The 23,758-nt window shown below is 53.2% G+C and overlaps 11 protein-coding genes across 11 annotated transcripts; 5 read left to right on the forward strand and 6 right to left on the reverse strand.

Moving 5' to 3' along the window:
- Positions 1-31: 31 nt before the first annotated feature.
- On the reverse strand, positions 32-462 carry LTS14_008304 (uncharacterized protein; the record flags this gene model as incomplete). The annotated part of the gene is made up of 2 exons (XM_064840992.1): positions 32-267; positions 330-462. 2 exons carry the CDS (start codon positions 460-462, stop codon positions 32-34), a joined length of 369 nt encoding a protein of 122 aa, XP_064691252.1.
- A 353-nt stretch (positions 463-815) lies between these two features.
- On the reverse strand, positions 816-2,123 carry LTS14_008305 (uncharacterized protein; the record flags this gene model as incomplete). Its single annotated transcript, XM_064840993.1, has 1 exon — positions 816-2,123. The coding sequence occupies one exon, from the start codon at positions 2,121-2,123 to the stop codon at positions 816-818; it is 1,308 nt and encodes a 435-aa protein (XP_064691253.1).
- A 261-nt stretch (positions 2,124-2,384) lies between these two features.
- Positions 2,385-3,113, forward strand: LTS14_008306 (uncharacterized protein; the record flags this gene model as incomplete). Its single annotated transcript, XM_064840994.1, has 2 exons — positions 2,385-2,715; positions 2,779-3,113. The coding sequence occupies 2 exons, from the start codon at positions 2,385-2,387 to the stop codon at positions 3,111-3,113; spliced, it is 666 nt and encodes a 221-aa protein (XP_064691254.1).
- Positions 3,114-3,297: 184 nt separating this feature from the next.
- On the reverse strand, positions 3,298-6,535 carry LTS14_008307 (uncharacterized protein; the record flags this gene model as incomplete). Its single annotated transcript, XM_064840995.1, has 2 exons — positions 3,298-4,139; positions 5,005-6,535. The coding sequence occupies 2 exons, from the start codon at positions 6,533-6,535 to the stop codon at positions 3,298-3,300; spliced, it is 2,373 nt and encodes a 790-aa protein (XP_064691255.1).
- A 236-nt stretch (positions 6,536-6,771) lies between these two features.
- Positions 6,772-9,505, forward strand: MCM2 (MCM DNA helicase complex subunit; the record flags this gene model as incomplete). The annotated part of the gene is made up of 3 exons (XM_064840996.1): positions 6,772-6,874; positions 6,923-9,180; positions 9,239-9,505. The coding sequence occupies 3 exons, from the start codon at positions 6,772-6,774 to the stop codon at positions 9,503-9,505; spliced, it is 2,628 nt and encodes an 875-aa protein (XP_064691256.1).
- Positions 9,506-11,420: 1,915 nt separating this feature from the next.
- On the forward strand, positions 11,421-13,483 carry LTS14_008309 (uncharacterized protein; the record flags this gene model as incomplete). The annotated part of the gene is made up of 3 exons (XM_064840997.1): positions 11,421-11,894; positions 11,955-12,183; positions 12,237-13,483. The coding sequence occupies 3 exons, from the start codon at positions 11,421-11,423 to the stop codon at positions 13,481-13,483; spliced, it is 1,950 nt and encodes a 649-aa protein (XP_064691257.1).
- An 897-nt stretch (positions 13,484-14,380) lies between these two features.
- Positions 14,381-15,802, forward strand: LTS14_008310 (uncharacterized protein; the record flags this gene model as incomplete). Its single annotated transcript, XM_064840998.1, has 2 exons — positions 14,381-14,459; positions 14,535-15,802. The coding sequence occupies 2 exons, from the start codon at positions 14,381-14,383 to the stop codon at positions 15,800-15,802; spliced, it is 1,347 nt and encodes a 448-aa protein (XP_064691258.1).
- Positions 15,803-15,882: 80 nt separating this feature from the next.
- Positions 15,883-17,028, reverse strand: LTS14_008311 (uncharacterized protein; the record flags this gene model as incomplete). Its single annotated transcript, XM_064840999.1, has 2 exons — positions 15,883-16,574; positions 16,623-17,028. 2 exons carry the CDS (start codon positions 17,026-17,028, stop codon positions 15,883-15,885), a joined length of 1,098 nt encoding a protein of 365 aa, XP_064691259.1.
- A 779-nt stretch (positions 17,029-17,807) lies between these two features.
- On the reverse strand, positions 17,808-19,132 carry LTS14_008312 (uncharacterized protein; the record flags this gene model as incomplete). Its single annotated transcript, XM_064841000.1, has 2 exons — positions 17,808-18,475; positions 18,544-19,132. 2 exons carry the CDS (start codon positions 19,130-19,132, stop codon positions 17,808-17,810), a joined length of 1,257 nt encoding a protein of 418 aa, XP_064691260.1.
- Positions 19,133-19,706: 574 nt separating this feature from the next.
- Positions 19,707-20,463, reverse strand: LTS14_008313 (uncharacterized protein; the record flags this gene model as incomplete). Its single annotated transcript, XM_064841001.1, has 2 exons — positions 19,707-20,276; positions 20,335-20,463. 2 exons carry the CDS (start codon positions 20,461-20,463, stop codon positions 19,707-19,709), a joined length of 699 nt encoding a protein of 232 aa, XP_064691261.1.
- A 742-nt stretch (positions 20,464-21,205) lies between these two features.
- Positions 21,206-23,116, forward strand: LTS14_008314 (uncharacterized protein; the record flags this gene model as incomplete). Its single annotated transcript, XM_064841002.1, has 6 exons — positions 21,206-21,661; positions 21,835-21,921; positions 21,984-22,335; positions 22,397-22,649; positions 22,717-22,873; positions 22,931-23,116. The coding sequence occupies 6 exons, from the start codon at positions 21,206-21,208 to the stop codon at positions 23,114-23,116; spliced, it is 1,491 nt and encodes a 496-aa protein (XP_064691262.1).
- Between the last annotated feature and the right edge of the window lie 642 nt (positions 23,117-23,758).

Consider the following 23,758-nt stretch of genomic DNA (forward strand, 5'->3'; position numbering starts at 1 on the left):
TCCCGTCGAGCCACATCGTTGACATATCCTGCTAGAATGGGTCGGAGGTCGCACTGCATTTGTCCTGTTTCAAGCACTTCTTGTCTTGCTTGCCGGAGGAGCTGATCTTCGTGATGCAGAACTGGGAGAAGGCAGACTTTTCAGCGTGTGCCAGGGTCGTTGATACATCCGTGGCGATCGCTGGGGTGTACACTGCAGTTGTGATGGTGGGATCCTCAGAGCCTTCGAGTTCAGACATGTCCATCAAGAGTGGTTCTGCTGAGGTGACTGATGCGTGTCAGATTTGTTTGTTACATGACACGTGTCCATGAGTGTCCTCCTAAACTCACTACATGACTCAGAGCTGATCGCTGGGTCGTTGACCTTGTTGGATTGCAGCATATCAGTCGTATCAGGCGGTGGGACGCTGGTGCATAGTCCCGCAGCGAGCAGCATGAAGACTGCACTGGTGACGGGCATCATGGTTGTTGATGTTGTCTATATGCTTTGAAGAAGATACAACCATCCGAGATGGGTTTGTTGGACTGTGGTGATGTTGTGTGAAGGGTGCAATGAGGTGAAGCGGCAAACTGCTTCGGGTCGTAAACATAAGTTTGAGTGGATTGAGAAAGCGTGTTGGTGCTGAAGGAAGCGCAAGTTCCCGAGGCAGCCACTGTCCTTGCCTATTAGTCAAGTCCGTGATGCGATTTACCATTGATGCGTACAAGAAAGTGATCTGCGCAAGCATGGTAGGCGGGACAACAATGCCACTTAGGGAAACCCACCAGAGGCCGATACTGGTGAGATTGGGAAAGGAGAAGACTTCGCTCAGGAATTCAGAAATTAGGAACATTGACATTCGTCCTGTAATCCTCCGCCCATGGTGGCTTTCCATCCTCATCAAATGCCGCCCAGTCAAAATAAGAACATCCCGTCTGACCAGGAGTGTAATTACTATGGCACATCCACATATACCTTCCTCGAGTGGCGGCTCGCTTCTGCACACATCTCAGTACAGCAGAAACGCCACACTTGCATTTCGGCGTGTACTTCGGGTGCAAGTATTCCTTGTAGCAGCGGTATGTAACGTTCAGACGCTTATTACCAGCGACTGGATGCGCATCGACAGTCTGCGCTGGTGCAACAGAGTGCTTCCATTCTTCTTGCATCTCCGCATGCATGACCAAGAGAGAGTTGTGCGGTAGATGTATGGCGATCTGACCTTGTGTATCTGCTGCCGCACCATCGACATTAGGCACGATTTGACGGACTCGAAACTCTCTGGCAACACCGAGAGACAGACTGCCGATGACAGCTCGTGGGCCAAGGTATGTGAGCTGGTCTGAGTGATAGCCTACACTCTCCTTGCCTCCATCATAGCAGTTCACAAAGGAAGCATTAGGCTGCCAGTCGTCCGAGGATTGGAATTTGAGCTTCTTGCCATCAGCATAGAAACGGCGAACCCTTCTAGCGATCTCCTTGTTCACGGCTTCACGCACAATTCTCGAGACTTTGAGCATTTCTGGTGTGGTCTGCGCCACGTCGGCCATCAAGCTTCCATTGTACATGTATTTCGTCTTCTGCTCCTCTGCCTCGTCCAAGCTATCCACATAGAATCGAAAAGTGTGTGGGCTCTCTACTGTGCGCTCGAAGAGCTGGAACGTTTCTGTCCTAAATTGCTTCGCTTCATCTAGTAGCTCGCGCAGAAGAGCAGCTGCTACATCTGGGTCCAGAAAGTTGTGGACAATAGAACATGGCGTATGTGTCTCTACGTCCTCTGGTGCATACAAGTGCAAAGTCTTGCCTTTCTTGGTCATCTGCTTCTTCGAGGTCGTGGCTACGCTACCGTCCATGGGCTGCTTCGCAAACGAGGCCAGGGAAGACTGGTACCCAGTTACTGCTGGGCGTTTCTGCGGCGACACGACTCTTGTGGATTCTAGCAGTGCTTCGCCAGCACGCTCGATCGATCCATCATATGCTAGCAGATAGTCCAGAAGTACCTCCTGCGAATGGCCTGGATGTAGTGATTCCAATATGGCCAACTTGTAGTCCGTGGACTCTGCCTCGTCAAGTTCAACCACCCTGGTCTTTGCTACAGTATCCGCCGACAGTTTGCGCCGCTTTCGCGATATGAACGCCTCCATCGCCTCCAGATGCTCTCACATGCAGACGCATAAACATGATCACGTCGACACGCGCTCGTTCGTGTCGATCGAAGAGTGTTCGCTTGAGACCAGTGATAGAAATGCACAGTGCACGGGCCTCATGCCCGTCTTCTCCACTGCCCTAAAGAGTCATGCAGATCCCAGTCACAATCATGGATCGATCATAATGGCTGAAAGATATGAGATGATGTCTTTCCGGTGCTGCTGTATGTATCCCCCAAGCTCAGTACGACTGTCGCAATGGCGGAGTCGACCACAAGCACTCTCATACAGCCGCCGTATCGAGAGTTGTTGACAGAAAGACTCTACCTACGGACGTTCCGGCCATCGGATGCAAAGGCCATACTACCAATACTGTCTGACCGAAACGTCATGCAATGGACAAGTCAGGGCGTGCAGACCGACCTAGAGCAGGCAGAACGATGGGCCAGCACACGATCTCTAGGACCTTCTGTATTTAACTTTGTCGTATATGAGCGGTCCAAGTACAACACCCATCCTGATGAGGCACCCATCATTGGTGTCATCGGATCATTCAACGCACCGTTCGTTGGCTATGTCTTTAATGCAGGTAGGCTAGCAAGTACCAAAATGCCTACGTGCTCCGGACAGACTGACAACAATGTTTGACCAGATTATTTCGGCAAAGGCTACGCAACAGAGGCCATGCAAGGCCTCATCCAGCAGATATTCGACCACTTTGCACCAAGGTCGCAAAACGACATCGCTTACGACCATATCGAAGGCTGGACGGACGCACTGAATACTGCATCACGGCGAGTCCTGCTGAAATCTGGTTTCACTCTCTGCGAGACACGAATGCAGGACTTCACCAGCATTTCATTCAACGAAGTGCGAGATACAGCTGTCTTCCGGCTCGCTAGGCCCGGAAAGTCGCTCGCGGACCTGGGACTTCTACCTGGTAGTACGCCAAAGGAGGATGAGCGACCGATCCCGCCGATAGAGTGACACTGGAGCGAGGCGATTATCCAATTGCTCTTGATCTATCATAATGCTATCTCGCACTGCTTCCTACACTTCATCACAATACTCCAAACGCCTTGCTCATGCACCCACATATCAAAGCCCGACCTCTAATGGTTCTCTGCACTGCGCATCGAGCCCGCTACGTCCCCACCACGCCGTCTGCCCCTCACTTACGGCCGTTAATGGCACTCATTAGCAGCCGACTCGGTCTGTAATCACCAAGCGTCCGCGGCTGCTGGAACTCAGGTCGCTGTTGCCGAGATCGACCCCCATGCCTCACCTGCCTAGTATCATGCTCATAATCCTTCCCACCCTCCTCAACATCCGTACTCCCCACCCTCACTGCCCTCTTCTCCATCTTCGGCGTGAACAAGCCAGCAAAGATGAATGTGCTGACTGTCAAAGCTTCCATCAAGAACTGCATGAAAGCCGAGATATAGACGTTGACGTCCTGGAAATAGAAGACGCTGCCTTGTGATGCGAAGGAAGCAGCGACGGTATAGATCACCCTGATCAACAGGAACGGCAGGACGAGGAGACAGGCGCGCGCTAGCAGACGTTCGTGGCTGAGGATACGGTTCGCCATCATACCGGTGCGGACATCGATGGCCACGAGCGCGAGGTAGATCGCCAAGAAGATGAGGGCAGCGGCTTTCATGAGTGTGCGGCCAGTAGCTTCGCCTTCGCTCTCGTTCACGCCGCCGACGATCGCGAGGACCAGACCAGCGATAGAGAGAAGATGTAGTGGGCGGAAAATGAGGAGAGGCAGACCCTTGCTCTCCATCCCCTGATTTACGCGTTCCAGGAACCCCATGAGCGCCAGAAGCATTGGTGCTGTGCCAACGGCGGAGGTGATGGCGGCGGTCTCGATCAAGCTGGCGGAGTAATTGTTGTTGACGTCCATGTAGATTGTCACCGAGCCGCCGATTAGACGGAGGATGCTGAGGAGTACGACGTACACCCAGCCTAGCTTGCGGGTGAAACCATGGCGGAAGAGGAGGAAGATGCCTATGCACAAGACTGGAGAGAAGAAGGCGACTTCTGCCGCTGCCAGGGAGCCCTTTGGTGCGAGCATTGTTGATGATCGGCTGGTTGTTTTGGAAGTTAAGTTTCTGATCCCGAGTGGATTGATGGACAGTAGAAGATGCTCGATGCTAAGCTTGTCTTGATCGTGAAGGATGAGATGGTTGTAGTGTGAGGGTTAGACTTGGCGTACAATGCCTCAGAATATATATCGAACAGACGTAGAGCTCCACCGTGGGAAATATCTGGATGCCTAGCAAGATCTCCAAACAATACTCACTCATTACATGGAAGCGATGCGCCGGCAGCGCAACACATTCTCGCATTGCGGCTGTGTACAATCAAGTTCATTGAACGAGTCGCAACAGAGCCCCAGATGATAGCCGCTGGCGCAACATGATCCATATACAATCAAGACAATTTAAAGCCCAGCGGAAAGCAAGCCACATGTAGATAGAAAATGCTTAGCAAAAACATGCTTGGGCGCGATGATGACCTAAAGCAGTTAGCAGCAGTGATCGCGCCAGGCGCACGGACATCACGGCCCGGGTGGACGATGACTGAGGACAGCACCATTGGCGCGAAGGAGACCCGATCGGGATGTAGAACTACGTAAAATACATCTCCTGCTTGTTCAAACCAAGTACCAGCGCCAGGGAGGCCCAAGTTGATTTGGGGCGAGTTTTTGCATGGCTTTGTTCAAGGGGTTGGGTGCACACGTTCTGGCATGATCAAAACAAGTGCTTTGGTATGATACCACGGGACTCGAAACCTTTCATATCCCTACAGCCACGCCAGGTAACATGCACAAGTTCAGGCTCAAGCCACAACTAAAAAACCTAATACCCACCTTGCTCCCTCCTGCCATCCCCACCACTCCCTCCACCACCCCCTTGCGTCGCCGTAACCATCGCTTCCCGCTCCTTCATCTCATCACCCCTCAACTTGGCAAAATAAGCCTTGATATCCTCCGCCCCCACCGCCTCCCCACTCTCAGCAAAAGGTTTCAAGAAGTCCTTCACCTTATCTCGGACGTGATTGTATGCCATCACGCCTTCGATAGCCTTCACTCTGTCCATGGACGATAAAGCAGCTTCGGCACGTTCGAGTAAAGAACCGGTGCCTGCACTGCGGCCGGAGATGGAGCCGGGAGCGCCGTTTGCTTGGTGTCCCGAGGGGTCGGATTCGGAGATGGGTGGGGAGTAGGTTTCTTCTTCTTCGAGGAGGTGGCGGTGTTTTGCTAGGCGAGGGAAGCAGGAGGGGCAGCGGCAGAGATTGGAGCGGAAGTCTTCGTTTAAGAAGAGGGTTATGGTGCCTGTTGGGGTGGGGGGGAGAGAGCTGTGCCGTGGCGATGTAGAGTCAGAGCGACCATTGCTTTGTAGTGCAGTCACGTCCGCTTCTGAGTCGACCTTCGCCTTCTTAGAGTCTTGCGCGTCCTCGATCAGTTCTTCGGCTTTGCGTTTCTTTGTTTGCGAGTCATCTGAGGACGTGAGAGGCACAGATGTGTCATTCGCTTCACTGGTAGACTGGACAGTGACTGCAGGTAGGAAGCCCGAAGTTCCGGCATACTGCTTGATCCAAGGCTGTGTGTTGACGCACTTGTAGCAGAGCAGGTACTCAAAGTCGTCCTCCGCCGGGAAGCCCGGTGGAAGTGGTGGCTCGCCTGCTGTATCTGGCACTGCTTCTTCACCTACAGCCACTTCACTTACAGCCACTTCACTGCCTTCGCCAACCTCCTTGACCGTCTCGAGGGATCCTGCCTTTGCGTGTAGCACAGGTTCGACCTGAGATCTCGGTAGTCCCATCAAGCACTCTGGATGCCACCAATCCTCGCCACATCCAACGTCTTCCACCGTCCCCAGCCCCATACACTGAAACATGGTGCCTTTCTCCATCTCCGGGTCGTACTCCTCACCGCAGCCACAGAACTTGCCCGCGAAGTTCTGGTTGTACTTGTTGCCCTCTCGGGCCTTGTCACCCTTCACATCTCCCTTTCGGCCAGTATTTGCATTGTGCCGTAGTGAACAAGGAGTGCTCTCTATCCGCGTTGTGCCGCAATCACACTCAAAGTCCCGCTTACTGAACAGTTCGACCAGAGTGTGTTCGCCATGGCAACTTATGCTGCAGCTGTAGCAGATTCCGGCTGGCGTAAATCTTTGATGCGGCGAAGCTGGTGGCGGCGTGCAGGTCAAGCAGGCGAAGAGAGACTGACGGAGAGCGCCCAGTGCTTTGGTGCAGGTGTCGAATTGGTAGGGAAGGGCCTCACGTGCGTCGGCTTCGAGTTGAAGTTGAGAGGCGATGAAGTCTTGGGCTGTCTGGGATGGTGCTGATGCCTGGGACCTGAGCTCACTGCCATCCAGCGGAGCAGTGGTGGACGACATGGCTACCTTGAGTGGTTGTGTGTATGGATCCAATCAACATTGATTGATGTATTGATGGAAAGTGACTTGCCTTATTCTAACCAGCGCAGTTTAGCGCGTTCGGTTCGCGTCAAAGTCGCGTAAAGTGGCTGCAAGCACTTTACGCCCGCACCCTCTTCCTCCCCTCAATCACAAGTGCAGACGAAGATTGCGAAGCACGAACACAGCAATCAATGAGCTCCCCACTACGATCAAACATGTCTGCTGCCAATCGTGGTCGCGCGCCAGCGAGCAGCAGGAAGCGTGGCAGAGACGCCGAAGACGATGCCCCTTCTTCTGCTGCTGCACCGCCATCAAGTCGTGAGTAGCAATTACTGGACACCGTACCGCATGACTGATGTACCATAGCCCCCGCTTCCTCCCCACCGGTGTTTCCTCAAGGCGACGATGTAGACGACGGAGACAACCTGGACCCTGAAGACGAACTCATTGGCGACATTGACGATGTAGACGAAATGGCCGAGGACGATGCAGGCATTGACCTCTTCGGCGACAACTTCGACCGTGACTATGACAGAGCGGAAGATAGAGGATATGCTGGAGCTGATATTGACGACGACGGCGACTATGACGAGCTCGACATTGCAGCACGAAGACAACTCGATGCACGACTCAATCGGAGAGATCGCGAGCTGGCGCGTAGAATGCCCGCTGCGTTCTTGCCAGACGAGGAGGAGGATGTTATGGACCTCACGCGACAGCCTCGCAGACGCAGACACAGATATGACGAAGACCAGGAAGACGAGATGATGCATGACGATATCATGAATGAAGAGCTATCGCTGGAAGCCTTGGCTGATGTCAAGGCCGCATCGCTAACAGACTGGGTGGCACAGCCGGCTGTGCACAAGACAATCGCTCGCGAATTCAAGGCCTTCTTGACTGAATATACCGACAGCACAGGCACTTCTGTATACGGCCTCAGAATACGAACACTTGGCGAGGTAAACGCTGAAAGCTTGGAAGTCTGCTGGGATCATCTATCCGAGTCGAAGCCAACACTTGCATATTTCTTGGTCAACGTGCCGACCGAGATCTTGCCCATCTTCGACGCTGTGGCATTGGAAGTCGCACTCTACCATTACCCTGACTATGAGCGTATTCATAGCGAGCTGCACGTCCGCATCACAGATTTACCGGTCTCGTACACGCTTCGCCAACTTCGTCAATCGCATCTCAACTGTTTATTGCGAGTGAGTGGCGTGGTTACTCGCCGTACTGGTGTCTTTCCACAACTGAAGTATATTAAGTTCGACTGCACCAAATGCGGCATCACTCTTGGTCCCTTCCCACAAGACAGCAACGCAGAAGTCAAACTCAGCTACTGCCAGAACTGTCAGTCTCGCGGTCCTTTCACGGTCAACAGCGAGAAGACAGTCTACCGCAACTACCAGAAGCTCACACTACAAGAGTCGCCCGGCACTGTTCCAGCTGGCCGCTTGCCACGACATCGGGAGGTCATCTTGCTATGGGATCTCATCGACTCAGCCAAGCCCGGCGAAGAAGTCGAGATCACCGGCGTCTACCGCAATAACTACGACGCCCAACTCAACAATAAAAACGGTTTCCCAGTCTTTGCCACCATCCTCGAAGCAAACCACGTCGTCAAATCCCACGACCAACTCGCCGGCTTCCGCCTGACGGAAGCCGACGAACGCGAAATCCGCGCCCTCTCTCGCGACCCGAAAATTGTCGAGAAAGTCGTCGCCTCCATCGCTCCCTCGATCTACGGCCACGATGACATCAAAACCGCCGTCGCCCTCTCCCTTTTCGGCGGCGTGAGCAAAGTGGCTCAGGGCAAACACAGTATCCGCGGCGATATCAACATCCTCCTACTCGGCGACCCCGGGACAGCAAAGTCTCAAGTCCTGAAGTACATCGAGAACACCGCTCACCGCGCCGTCTTTGCCACGGGTCAGGGTGCTTCGGCTGTCGGTCTCACAGCTAGCGTCCGTCGGGATCCCATGACGGCTGAGTGGACGCTTGAAGGTGGTGCGCTGGTGTTGGCGGATCGAGGTGTTTGTCTTATTGATGAGTTTGACAAGATGAACGATCAGGACCGAACGAGTATCCATGAGGCTATGGAGCAGCAGACGATTTCGATCTCAAAGGCTGGTATTGTCACCACGTTACAAGCACGGTGTGCGGTCATTGCAGCCGCAAATCCGATCGGTGGACGATACAACGCCACAGTGCCTTTCAGCCAGAACGTGGAGCTCACGGAGCCGATTTTGTCACGTTTCGATATCCTGTGTGTGGTGCGAGATACTGTCGACCCGGTAGAGGATGAAAGACTGGCGAATTTCGTGGTCAACAGCCATGGTCGTGCTCATCCTGTTATGAGTTCAGCGTTGGGAGCGCAAACACAGACCACGGCCGCCGCGACAGAGAATGGAGAAAGTCAAATGGACGTGGATGGCGAGGGTCTGCAGAGTCAGAGTGCGAAGCCGACTTCTCCCATCCCACAAGAGCTATTGAGAAAGTATATCCTCTACGCACGAGAACACTGCCGACCGAAGCTCTACCAGATTGATCAGGACAAGATTGCTCGGTTGTTCGCGGATATGCGGCGGGAGTCGCTTGCTACGGGTGCTTATCCTATTACTGTGCGTACTTCGTCGACGCATATCAACGTACATTCCAATACTGACATCAGCGTCTCAGGTCCGCCATCTTGAATCCATCCTCCGCACCAGCGAATCCTTCGCCAAAATGCGGTTATCCGAGTACTGCCACAGTGGCGACATTGACCGTGCCATCGCTGTCGCAGTCGACTCGTTTGTCGGCAGTCAGAAGGTGTCGTGTAAGAAGGCGTTGGCGAGGGCTTTTGCCAAGTATACTCTTAAGCGTCCTGGTGCTGTCAGGGGTAGTGGTGCTGCTGGTGCTGGTGGACGGGCTGGGAGGGCGAGGGAGGTGGGTGTCCGTGCTTGAGTGATGGGGATATGCGGGCTGGGTAGATTGGCCTGATGAGACGCTGCGATGACCATGTGATCATATCCTTGACATGAGTGATACTGTATGCGACCTGACCTTGGCTATGCGAGTATGGATGTATGTACGTGATGCGCGGCAAAGAGATAACGTAGTACTGGTGTACGGTTTACCGTCGATATCGCTAGACTTGTCTGCCATCGAGAGTGCTCGATACCGTGGGTTGATGGATTGATGGATGATTGATGGATGATTTACGCGGCAGACTATGAAAGCCATGCTGATGACTCTTGGGCACACAGCTGTTTCGGAGTGTCATAATGAAGCTGCCTGATTCCCTTGGCGGCACAGGCTGTTTGTCGAGGACAACATCGTTCGGCAGGGCTTACCGCGCTCTGCTCATCTTGACTTTCGTGGAGGCGCAGTAGATGACGCTACCTGCATGCATGAGCTCGTGCTTGTTTCATCTTATGGCTGTACTATCATGCAGGTTGGAAGGCCGTAGCTAAAGAAGCCGAGTCAGTACCAGGGCAGGTGGTCGCGTGCTGGACATAGAATAACACCCTTCAAACTCTGATGTTACGCCTTCGCGTGGATTTTTTATTACTATGGACAGCGAGGTGTAACGACGCCAATGCCGATATGTCAGGACATGAAGGAGTAGTGGTGCCTTCTACCATCGTGTTCATTATGAGGTGGTACGCGCGCTGACTGCGCCTTTCGCAAGGTCATTCTGCGGGCTTCGCAGTATTAGCCTCTTCAGGATGCCCCTCAGGGCTTTGCTGGCTGATATGCTCATAGCGGATACCATGTGTAGGTGACAGTATAAGTTGCATTGGTACTGGCTGAGTGACTGGAATTATGGTGCGCGGGCCATTGACAATATGTCAAACTATTGCAGCGGGCCCGTCATCATCGCTATTCTGAAATACTTCCGGACGGAAGGAAGAGGCTGTGTTGTGAACATGAGATGAGCATTTCAGCCATTGGCGATGGCTGTACCTGTCGATCATCAGTTGTCACGAAAGCGGAGCCGCTTGACACATGAACACTGTAGCTAGCGGTACTAAGGCAGCAGCTCAAGGCAACATCTTTCTCTCTTTCGTGGTAGGTTTCAATCTAAACCGAGGTGCAGTGGCAGAACGAGAACGACAACGATAGCATCATGGAGCGGAAAAGATAGTCCAGGGGTAGACGAAGCTGACGAGTCCTTTGTGGGAGACATCCGCCAACTAGCCGCCAAGCCCAATCATCATCGGCGAGTGGCATTCGAGCGCCGCATACCGCGAAAAAGGGTGGAGGCGCTGGAGGGGTGGTCTGGCCTGTCACTTCCACATAGCCATTGCATGCTCATATAAATGCACTAGCTCGGTCGCCCGTGATCACTTATTCTGAAGGAGATTGCAGATGATTCTATCGCAACCTCCCACGCATCGTCAGACGACCACGTTGTTATAGACTCATAATCGACAATCGTCTTCGTTGCACCGCCTCAGCACATCCTCTTTTCGGAACCAATCGCCGGTGACTTTGTCCCCACGTTGAACAAGCATTCCACTAGCGAAAGACTAAACTTTCGGGACCCTTGACCGAGCAGCGCAGCAGCCAGGCGGCTTGGTGCGTTTTGGAGCTTCCTGCGAGCTTCACCCAAGCTACTTTTTCTCCAGCGTATTACTACTTACTACACACACTCCTTTCGCGATAAAACTCGACAACAGCCACACCACACCACACCACACCACACACCACTCCTCATTGGGTCTGGAACTCGGATTATTATTGTACCGTCACTCTCCATCAAGCGATCGAGGTGCGGATAGTGAGAGGTGATAGGGCGGGCTTTCGCATGTGACGAGACAACAACCACCCACGCATACCTCGCTCCTCACTCTCCCACCTCTACAACGCGACAGCCATGGATCGAGGCTCCAGCAGTACGAGCGGCAGCACCAACACATATGCCTGGTTCACGCGCACGATCCCTGCCTGGAGCGTCTGCTTCATCGTGGTCATGCTCGTCTTCTCCTTCCTCGTTGAGCCCTACGGCAAGAACGGAGCGATCAGACGATATGACTCAGCAGCCACGCCTTGGCAACTGGTGCTCAGCGTCTATACGGTGTTGCTCCATATCATGTCCATTGCCTTTCCCGCACGCGTGTGCTACGCTATGGGCGATGTGATTCAGCATATCAAGAAGGAGTCGTCGACCCCGGTGAAAGAAATTCCGAAGAGGCGGAAGACGCAGACGGTGAGGACGGAGAAAGGCAGCCAGACGTTTCCGGTGCCGTTGTTCGTGATCATCCTGCCGGCGTACAAGGAGGATATGCATACGTTGGAGGAGACGTTGCGCGTGCTCGGGGCGCATCCACAGGCGCCTCATAGCTATCACGTGAGCATTTCGATCGACTATCTGAATTCCATGAGGGTTGGCCGACTGACTGGCGCATAGATTTTTTTGGCAATGGAGCAGAAGGAGGAGAAATCCGACGTCAAGGCTCAGACGCTGATCAATACTTTCAGCAAGACATTTTACAAGATGAGCTATACCATACACCCGTTGGGCATTCCTGGTGAGGCGCAGGGCAAGAGCAGTAACGAGAGTTGGGCCGCGAAACAAGCCTGCAAGGATTATCCTAATGAGGCGATCAAGCAGGATGTGATTGTGACGACAATGGATGGTGGGTCGTACTATCCCAAGACCATCAAATTTTGGAGACTGACCAATGCACAGCGGACACGCATCTCTCCCCTCGATACTTCCAACAGATCGCGAGATGGCACACAGACGCCCCGGAGACGAAGAGCACGACCATGTATGTGCCGCCTCTCGTGTTCGACCGAAACCTCCACCACGTACCATTGCCAGTACGAACAGCAGACTTGATGTGGGCCGGAGCTGGTCTTTCAAGCCTGTACAGCAGCTCCACAGTCTGCATACCGACATCCGTCTACTCGCTACCCATGACGCTGGTCGAGCATGTTGGTGGCTGGGATACAGATCCAGGAGCAATTGGCGAGGACATGCACATGTATCTGAAGTGCTTCTTTGCACTTTCAGGAAACTTGCACACACGCATCATATACGCTGCGGCTAGCCAGTGCAACGTTAGTAGCGATGTGAGAGGCATCAGCGGGTACATGGACGGCCTCAATGCGCGGTATGGACAAGCTTTGAGGCATATGTGGGGCTCGCTCGATACCGGCTTCGCCGTACGACAATTCTTCGCCATGCTTGAGCGACACCGAAGAGCGAAGCTGGCACGTGTGGATCTGCCCCTCAGCGCGCCAAAGTACGTCTGCGATGCGCTCAAAGTGGTGCGCAAGGAGCTACTGACGGCCTGCAGCTCGAATTGGACCGCCTTCTACACGAGCACGGGTCTCCACCGCTCCCTCACAGCATCGGAGAAGAGCTCTACAAAATCAACTTCAGCAAGCACGAAATCCTCATCGGACAACACGACTGACCTCATACCCTTACAACCAATCCACAAGATGAACGTCCTAACCATCTTCCTCCGCCTCTTCGAAGCCCACTTCCTACCTACCCACCTCGTGGTGATCCTCACCACAAGCAGCATCTTCACCCTGCTCACCCCCTCCTTCCTCGTCCCGGACGTCCTGGCCACCGCCCTCAACTTCTCCGGCTGGTGTCGCCTCATCGGCTGGACCCTCATGCTCGTCTTCTTCTGGCGCTACGAATCCTACCATAAACTCTGCGTCGCGCTGCGGCAGGAAGAGATGCGGAAAGCGGGGATGTTGGAGGAGATGACGGAGAGAGATGGGTTCAGTATGCGGGTTTTCCAGGTCGGGGGGCTTTTGGAGGCTGGGCTGTTCCCGTTGGGCGGATTCATTTTTGGGGCGATACCGGCTTGTCAGGCGGTGTTGAGTCATGTGTTCACGGACCGGTTGACGTATGTTGTTAGTCTGAAGCCGCAGTTTGAGTTGAAGAAGAGGTGGAAGAGGAGCATTACGCCGTAAGCTACTTTCCTCCTCCTATTCTTCTTCTTCGTCTTGCTCTTCTTCACCCGCGCAGCGGAACGAGCAATACATTGGCAGTAACAAGGAATACAGCCCTAATTTTTTGGTTGGCATGCAAATGGAAGGCCTTTATGATTATTCATTGATTGATTGACTGATATAGAGGCTAATGTATAATTTTCTTCTGCTTCATGAAGTGCTTCGCCGATATCTGCATCGTTTCCGCGGTTAGAGGGCGTGGGGACGGGGTTGCATCTTAATGGGCCGTTGAAGAGGAGGGAGTAATTCTGATGGCTGTGCGGTGATATGAACGACTTGCTGGAATGAGGCGGGTATGGTGTTCGTGGACGTAATGGGGTGCGGTGGTGTGCGATGGGTATGAGCTTCTGGCAGTACGGTGTGGCCATATGCGTGATGGGGTGGCAAGGCAGGTAATAAGATGTGTGCCGGAAAGTGATACGCGGCTTGGTTCCTTGTCGTCTACGAGGGTAATCGCTGTGTTCAACACCCGAGTTGGGCGATCTCTCCTACGCACAGGGCTGGCCGTGTTTCCCAGGGAAGGTCAACAATGTTTTTAGCGGCATTGCGTGCTTGAACGAGCATATAGATGATGATCGTGCGTATTCAAGCACAAGTGGCAGTATGAGAGCTATCAACAAAGCGGGTAAACCCGCCGAAGTTCTTTTTGAAGTCTTCTGGCGGTCATGGGTAAATCGCGTCTTGCTATGCACCGTTGATAGTCTGTGATGGTGGTTCTCATCTCTTCCGGGAAGAGAGAACGTCGCTGACAAAGCGATCTCACCCTGCCACGGCTCACCAAGCACTGCAGCCCGCATCCTCTAGGCATTCACTAGTCGTGCGTCCATGGTCGATCAGTCTTCCCTGCGCTTCACCATGATGTCTAAAACATTCATCAATAATGGTGGGCAGGCAGACCAGCGGCCGCTGTTCGGTCTGCAAGAAGCGGAAGGTCAAGGTGAGGGTTCCGGTTGTGTGAGGATGATTCGGTACTTGTTCTGATCTTACTACTAGTGTGACTTGATGCGTCCAGGATGTACTGCTTGCGCCAAGGCTGGTTGGCACTGTCCGGGATACGATGACCGTTTCATCAGCGTGGACAACAAGTCACAAGCACGTACGAAGGCGAGGACTGGAGCACTGGAGGCAGTGCCTGTACTCGAATTTCTACCTCAGGACATTCCTGGTCCACTCACATCAAAGACGGAACTCCTGCGACTAGAGTTCGTCTGGAAGATGGAAGTAGATGTACTAGCTGTTCGACTCGCCATGATGCCCGCCACTCATATTCTCAAGCACATTCCCGAGAGGATCGGCTACAGCAGAGCTCTGGACGATGCCGTGGCGTGCGCTACGCAGAGCTTTGACGGCCCGCCTGGACAGGAGAGAGTACTGTACATAAAAGCTTTGCGGAGCTTACGTGAAACGCTTGACGACGAGAAACAGGTTCAGGCACCAGAGACACTCGCAGCGGCTTCTATACTCCAGATGTATGAGCAGCATACGGATCACCCGGGACAGCAGTGGATCTATCATGCACGAGGTGTTGTTCGCATGCTCAAGGCCCGGGGTGTCGATGGCATGAATACGGCACTCGAGATGTCGATCTTAGAGGCCCAGTCAGGTAACACCTTTCTACACGCCTTAACGCGCAACCAAGACTGCTTCCTCGCCCATCCTGCCTGGGCACGTGCCTTAAAGCCCTCGGCGCATCCGCAAGGCCATCTCGACCGCTACATGCGTATGTTAGTAGACGGTGCGGTTTTCCCCGATATGTCAGCTTTGACTTCAGAAATGGTGCTGACCTGTCGATACGACAAGAGGACTAGCTACAAGACTCGTCAGAGTATAGCCACGCTGGCCATAGCAGATATTATGCGAGCACGAAAGCAGCTACTTTCCCAACTCGAGACTGGACCAGGATTCTCCTCGGAGCTAGGCATGGCCGATGCCTTGACGACAGCAGCTTATGCTGCCACGGGCTTCTTCTTGATTATACTGGATACTATGGTCATCGGGATGCAACAGCAGGCCGAAGCACTTGGGGTACAGATATCAGCCTTTCAGCAAGATCTTGTGCCCCAGGAGGTCCTCGGTGCCGAACGTCAAGGCACTCTTGATGCTGTTGTAGCACGCTTCAAGCTTCTACAGACGCTTAGTCCGCACCTTAGTACTACGGCGCCAAGGGCATTGCGGGTCATTGTTGGGACTATCTTGGGAATTGGTGAATACAATGATGGGCTCAATTATGAGGCATTGCTTGACGTACTCGGGCATGAGCTTGAAGACGAAAGGTGGTAAGAATGTCAGCAATATCGGACTCAAAACAAGCTCAAATTCTGGCTACAGACATGATAACAGACCTGCCCACCATCGCAAGACTATTGGTCGTCCTTGAGCCCCACCATCTTCAACGACTCAGACCAGAGCTTCTTCTCCCCTTCCGGACTATACGCCCATGACTGATATCCACTGAAACCAGGCATAGCGCCTTCTGGTATTGGTTCTGCGACTCTACAGTCATCCATATAAAACCCTCCCTTGCCTTCATAATCCTTCCCAACAGCCGCCAGAACCTGCGTAGCGGCGCCCTGCTCCACCGATTTCATGTAAGCCTGCATCTCCGGCATCTCGAAGAACGGTGCAAACTTGGCGGCAATCCGAGGATCCATAATCCCATACCCGGCCGTAAAGATGTTTCCCGGGTGCACGCTTAGACCGTGTAGACCTTGGCCGCCATAGCGGCGCTCGATCTCGTTCGCCATCCAGATATTGGCTGTCTTGGTCTGGCCGTAGGCAATGCCTGGATTGTATGTATAGTCGCCCTCGAGATCCAACATTGGGTGGTAATTGGAGGTCACCTTCTGCTCCTGTCCAATATTACCGAATTGGACGGTGGAGAAGGCGTGCGCAGTGCTGGCTATGGCGATCACACGACTGTGAAAGCCTGGGACCAAGGACTTGAGGAGCAGAGGCTTGAGGAGCTCGAACAGGTAGAAGTGGGCCAGGTGGTTGACCGCGAACTGGATCTCGAAGCCGTCGTCGGACAATGCATGCGGAACGTTGGCAATGCCTGTCATTCGTCAGTCGCATCCAGCTTACCCGGGTTGTGATTACTCACCAGCATTGGTGATCAAGACATTGAGCTTATCGCTGCGGCGGAGGAAGTCCTCGGCACCCTGCTTGACGCTCTTCAAGCTCTTGTTGTCGATCGTGATGAACTCAACGCGGGCGCCCTTCAAGTCACGATCGGCCTTACCCTCTTCCTCGATGTCCTTGACAATCTTTGCAGCTTTCTCCGGGTTCCTGGCGCTGAAGAAGACGCGGGCACCGGTCTTGGCGAGTGTGCGCACTGTCTCGAGTCCGAGACCGTCTGATCCACCAGTGATGAGGAAAGTCTTGTCGCTCAGCTTGCCAACGACGTTGTTGTCTTTGAGAATCTTGTACGCGGTCGGACGAGCATCCCCTGGTCCTTTGGGCTCTGCGTGGGCTGCGGCGTAGGGGTTGTTGATGATTGGGGGAGACATTGTGGGAGATAGTAACAAACTGACTCGTGAATAGTCTGGAGATTTCGGATTGTGACCTTGATGTGATGGCTACTATGGCGGAATGCCGCGGACTATATATTGAGAGATGCTTCTGACATGAAGGCGGCGCAGCAGCAACTCATTGACGTTCGTCGGCTTACCTTTACCATCTGGCTCGAATCACAGCATCGGACTCGCAACTTGCACTGTTCTTGGGTTGCATCATAGGGCTCTAAAGGCCCAGACGAATCAGCCGTCGGGTATCATGATGCTCCGTTACCAACCCTAAGCCAGCGACAAAGCCAGCTGCGAGATGTTCATTGGACCTCCCGCCAGATGGCACAAAATCGGTAACCGCTCCAGGCAACATTCGATGGACGATCCCTTTCTAGGGCCAGCTTACGTGAGAACCGGCAGGATAATACGGACGTACGCAGGATGCTCCTTGATGGGCTTAGTGCATTTTGGTTTTAGTAAGCCGGGTCGGAGGGCGGTTCCAGACTTCCGCCCTCGCTCCTCGACAATACAGTCTACTGCACTAAAGTTCGACTGCCTGCTTGCATCGTCCAGGCTGCTCGTGAGACACTCAGCACAGTGGGACTAGAAGCATATGGTCATTAAAGCTTTGCAACGAAGAACGAACGCTAGCAAAAGCGAGCTAAGCTATGGGGTTCTTGGTCACACCTGCTAGCAGCTCGTATAATGGCGAGATGTCTTGCGTCTTGTCCATGTTCAGGACCATGTTCTCGGTCTCCTCGATACGATACTTCTCCACTACGCTACCAGCCAGGAGTCTCCAATTTAGCAACAATCTCCTCGTTGCTCAGAGCTGGATCGACACCACGGGCCGCCTCAACTTGATGAGATATCTTTGACCCATCGGAGAAGTCAATGGTCACTGTCTGCCTTCCAAAGGGTGTATCAGGATCGCTCGACTGGATCCACGAGCTCATCTCGACAAGTCGCCACACGTCATCGTTCTCTAGCATATCATGTCGGAATTGAGCCGGAAGGACTTGACCATGTACGATCTGCGTAGCAGCTACGAACATATTGCTCATCTGTGCTCCGGTGGCGGTGATAGGTCGTGTAGCCTGCCAGCCTCCGTGGTGGTAAGCGGCCTCGCCGAGCTCGATCGTGATCTTGGAGATGCCTGAGATCTCACGCATCTGTTCGGGATCGGAAGCCTGCAGAGCTCGCACACCGTCGATCGTAGGATGCGTGCCAGCCATGGCGGCATATGGCTTGATCCGCACACCATTCGTCTGCCATACTGAGCCAAGACCCATAATGATCTCTCCGCTCCGAAAAGGAGGACTTTTTCCGTTGCCGAGGCTGAATTGCTTTAGAAAGCCACCATATTCCTGCTCGAGGACACCACGTATCCCCGTGTACCCATTCCGCGCCAGACAAGCAGCCAGCAATCCAGACGTGCTGCGAAGCCGTGCTGCATGCGCTTGACGTCGCTACCGAATTGTGCCGACATGAGGCCACAAGCTTGTGTACATGCTATACCAAGAGCATCTTCAACTTGGTCTGCGTTCAAGCCAAACAACTTGCTAACAGCCGCAGCACATGCAGCTGGACCAAAGACTGCGCCAGAGTGCCAGCCGGTGCTGAGGATATGAGTTCCGTAAAGGCCTAGTCCCACTCGTGGTCCGGTCTCGTATCCAGTTATCATTGCCAGCAGGAAGTCTGCGCCGGAGATTGCCTTCGAGTCTTGCGCAGTCTGGTGCTGAGAGGCGGCAAGCAGAGCTGGCAACAAGATCGAGTTCGAATGCAACGGAGCTTCACTATGCCAATCGTCCAACTCAAACCCTTGAATAAAGCTGCTGTTGAGCAGCGCTGCGGAGAGAGCGGGAATCTTTCTATTCCATCCGATGACTGTGGCGTCTCCTTGCGGCTCGAGTTCGAATATGGCTGCAGCAGCTTGTTGCGACCATGGAAGCTGAGCACCAACCAAGCCGCAGGCTATGCCGTCCAGGACAAGATACTTGGCTCTTGTTATGATCTCGGCTGGTATCTTCGCCGTCGATAGACCAGCTATCCATGCAGACAGGGCTGCCGTTGGTTGCGAGCCTTGGTTCGTTCTCTGGGAAGTCATGTCGAAATAGGCCTAATGACTGAGTAGGTGTTGAGACGATATGAGATCGCCAAAGATCGCCATCATCATCGAGCGAGCGAAGATGGCTTTTGATATTGACCGCTCCGCTCATATTTCCCTTGCAATGGCATCTTCACATACGTCGAAGCACCTATGCGTAAGCAAGTAACTTCCCGATATCGGCGCTCTCTGCTATATTCGGATTTGTCGATAGAAGTATTACCTCAAGGCACCAGCTGCGCTTCCGCACTACAGACACCGCTAAGTCCGCACGAGGCACTCGGCCGTTGTAAAGATGTAAGGGTCTCAGCGTGTCGAACTAGTGGGACACCAGTCAACCATGGAGCATAGGACTGATGAGCAGTAAGACTTTTAGCAACCAGGTACAACGCTGCACGATATGGGTGCGAAGTTGAAGCCCATTTCGTTGTCAATTCGCACCTACGGTTCGCTGCCATCTGGCTGAGTCAACATCAAGCGTGACCGACAAGTCTCATCTTTATCAATGCCCCATCTATATCTTAGTGAAGTTCCACCAACTTGATAGGTAGAGCTTCTTATGCACAGGTCACAACTACTTCGCAGCTGCTTGTGGGTCCCTGATGAGGCTCTCGTAGTAGAAGGAGCCGTATTCGGGTCGATCTGGGATATTGATGCCTTTGGGATGCGCAAAGTTGTGCCGTTTCTTGTAGTATGGTTGGCCAATCTCACTAGCATCCAGGTATGTCTCCAGACCGTCTTTGTCGGCTTGATCGGTGCCGTACTTGATCAAAACAGCACCAATACCATGTTTCTGGTAATCCTCGTGCACGCCAAGCATTTCGAGGACTGTGTTGGTCATCAGTGCTGCTATCTTTGCTCGTTGACACAACTGCTTACACCAATGCGGTCTTTTGCCCAACATCTCGTGCCTGTTCACCTCCATACCACCGAAAAAGGCACCTGCGACCTCCATGTCCATTCCGGGTGGCACGTCGGGCCAAGGACGCTCCAGGTTGCCATCGTTCTGCGGCACCATCCATCGGCTGAAGGCCACAATCTTGTTGTCGTTTTGCGTGTCTTCTACTACGAATGATCGATCAGTAGGGTTGTCGATGCCCATGGCCCAGCTTTCGTCCCAGAACTTGCGGCCTCCCGGGTTGTCCTGTATGGTACCGTTAGCCGTCGTCTGTTCCTTGTATCAGGACGTTAGGAGACGGGACCGGGAGGAAATATTGCCAGAACTTGGCGTTGAACGATCTGAAGAATACCTCCGTCATATCAGATACATCGTTCTTCGTTGCCTCCCGCACTCGGAATCGTGGTCCTGCGAGCTTTAGTGACGCCACCATGGTCGGCGAGTTTACGGAACGAGCGATCGCTGGCGATGTGATGGGGGCGAGAAAATTATCGACGGATGAGGATGCAGATGCGATGTTTATATGCGTCTCGTCTCGAGAAGTCATCAAGTCAGCCGCAAAGCTAATGATGCATCATCCTACCTAGCCCTTACCGTCCGCTGCAGGCAGTAAGTCCTCGAATTGTGCACCTCGAGATGCTTGACCGACATGGCTCACTCTCTGCGGTTACGCACTCGGCAGAGACCTAGGCTTCGGCGTATTTGTTGTTTGTGCTCCGGGACGTGATTGTATCGGTACCGAGGAGTGCAAAGACGCTCGGACCAAACTGTAGACCAAGCTCTTTCCTCTCGCCAGAGCAGAACCGGTTCGCGAACCACCGAACGTATCCCAGCTCTAGATGTGGCATATTGCTAGATGAACAGTGCTCCGTACATTGAGGATGTAAACACCGTCGTCAAACCTGCAATTCCAGCCTCACTTGATCCTTCGAAGACTTCTCCGCTCGAAGGCCCGGGCTGAACGCTACCGTATAGCGAGCCGCAAGGTCTGAAGAGGCAGGTCAAAGAGACGCGCTATGAGTACGATGGTGACGCAGCAGAGAGACTTCTGCCGGATGGCTGCATCAAGGTTGGCGGCATAGCCATTGGAGAATGTGCTACGAGAAGCTGAGTGTCTTCATCTTACGTTCTACTCATGAAATTTGCATCACTTCCGCTTCCTACCAGTGGACAGGATGGCGATGAGATATTGCGCGTTGCTTGTCATCTGCTTGACATCCGACTTCGCGGCTGGCAATCTGATTTCGCAGAACAACACCTTCAACTCAACTTTTCGCTTGACACCCGCCCAGATTGCAGCCACGAACCTCACTAACGCGACGGTTCAAAACGTGGAGATCGCTCTCAGGTTCGAGCGCAGCAACAACGCTGGGTATCTAATACAGGATGATCCATTCTATCATGTCCCGGCATCATACAATTCCCAAGATCCACCACCTCCTGGAACCATACTCAAGGTAGAGGAGCATACCAACCTTACCCTGTACACAATCCCAAACAGCATCTCGATGTCTCGCTTCCTCTACGTCTCGGAGACGTTCAATGGCTCATCTGTGCCGGCTTCAGCATACGTTCTGGTAAAGATATCCGCAAGCGCTCAGCCGATCGAGGACTATGCTAACAACGCGACAGTAAGTTGGCGCACTTTTCACCGGATCATGACATCTTCTTCGTCGACTTGCCCTTCCAGCTTGTTTGGGAACATCGCAGATCTGCAAATGCCATATTACCAATGGTGTCTGGAGTCCCACTAACGTGCTTCATCAATGTTTTTAGTTGGCCATACTTGCCACGGTCGTTCAAGAATTTGACAGCTTGCAAGGACGGCAACGCCAGTACTGGCCCGCTCTATCCCACTATTGGCCTTTGTCACGGAACTTCTGGTCAGACAGTAAGTGCGATGTTACGAAATTGCGTGATTAGACGTTGGATCTATATTGACTCTTCTCGCAGCAAGCTTGCGCCCCATCTGGATTGCGCAGCTTGTGGGATGACTTCCACGAGCCATTCGCCCTTGCGTTGGCCGGTTATGCTGTTGTGGCCCCCGATTATGTAGGTCTTGGTGTGCCCAACATCACGAGCCCGTACTTCATCCTTCCCAGCCAAGCAAACGACTTGTATCACTCGGTAGCTGCCGCCCAATCTCATTGGCCGGGCATGCTGTCGAAGGAGTTTGTGATTGCTGGGCAAAGTCAAGGAGGAGCTGTAGCGTGGGCGGCTGCACAGAGGCAACATCAGCGTCCTGTCGAAGGCTATCTCGGCACGATGGCTGCAAGTCCTTTCACTGACGTTATTGCTGATATTGGTATGTGCCCAGTGATGGCTTCTGTGCAGACTGAATGCGCGCTCACATCATAACACATTAGTCGCCGATAACGCAGCGGAGAACAACGCACGAGTCGCAGGTATCGCCCAGGGCTTAGATACTGTGCTACCGGACTTTAGCATTTCGGATTGGCTGACACCTCTTGGTGTTGCGCGATGGAACCTCGTCCAGGAGATCAAAGGTTGCGGCACAACTGGTGGACAGCTTTCCGCTGCAGAGGGTGGAACCCTTCAGATCTTGAAAGATGGCTGGAACGAGACCTGGGCTGCGGACTGGTACCGTAACAACACAATGTATGCAACCTGAATAGAAGGTTGGAGCTCACTGCACCAAGTCCAGCAGGCTAATGATCGTACGCAGGAACGGTGGAAAAGCTTTTGCAGGACCGATGCTGGTTATTCAGGGCACACAAGACCCGAACGCCAATGAGCCAGTAACATCAAAGAGCGTCAACGAGACGTGTGTACTGTATCCCGACAGCCAGCTTGAGTACATCAGATGGGAGAACATCACTCATGTAGGTCACACAACCACTTCGTCATAAACTCATATTCGATACTGACATCGATGACAGGTGCCTGTGCTCTACGCCGCCCAGCATTTGTGGCTGGACTGGATCAAAGATCGATTTGATGGGGTGGCTGCAACAGAGGGCTGCAGTGTCGAGACCAAGAGTCCCCCACGAGGAGTCAATGGCGTACAATTTGCTGGATTCAACGACAACACATGGTTTATCGAATATGATGTATATGGAATCTAGGATCAAAAAGTGAGGAGATGGTCAGAAGTCGTCACGCATGGCTATGGTGAATGACGGATCAATTTTGGAACGCGTAAAGGAAGCGATCATGAAGTGCCAGCAACACCAGACGTCTAGAATCACTTATGATGATCGACATACTTCTCACCCAGCTGGTGGCTCCCAGATGATATCACATTCGATTGAACTTACGCTCCTCTCCACCAGGGTTCGACATGCAGAGCACCAGCGTGCCGTCCGTCATGTAGCCAAGTTGCACACTTGGGGAGACATTCCATCCGGACTGGAGACTACTGCAGATCTGGTTGCAAGTCACTGTGCATATTGAGGCTACTGCTAGCTACATGGTAGATAAACGCGTCAGGGCTGTCGCGCATGCATAGCAGATAACGTGGCCAGCGGTGGCAGAGACACCATCCAGCGCTGGATCTGGAGGTCCCGTACGTCAACGTCCATGTGGGAGTGCCAGCCCGTAAACTGTTAGATGGTAATTCGATTGGTCGGACATGCCATGATCAAGAGGGCCAACGAAAGTGTCCACTAGGTTTGAAGAAGTGACTTTCAAATATACAGTACTTCAGTATACAATGACCGTGCGCGGTGCTACCTCTGGCATGCCTGGGTCCAAACGCCATGTCAGAT

The sequence above is a fragment of the Recurvomyces mirabilis genome (genome assembly GCF_035927965.1).
Source record: "Recurvomyces mirabilis strain CCFEE 5264 chromosome Unknown scaffold_25, whole genome shotgun sequence".
Classification (NCBI taxonomy): Eukaryota; Fungi; Ascomycota; class Dothideomycetes; order Mycosphaerellales; family Teratosphaeriaceae; genus Recurvomyces; species Recurvomyces mirabilis.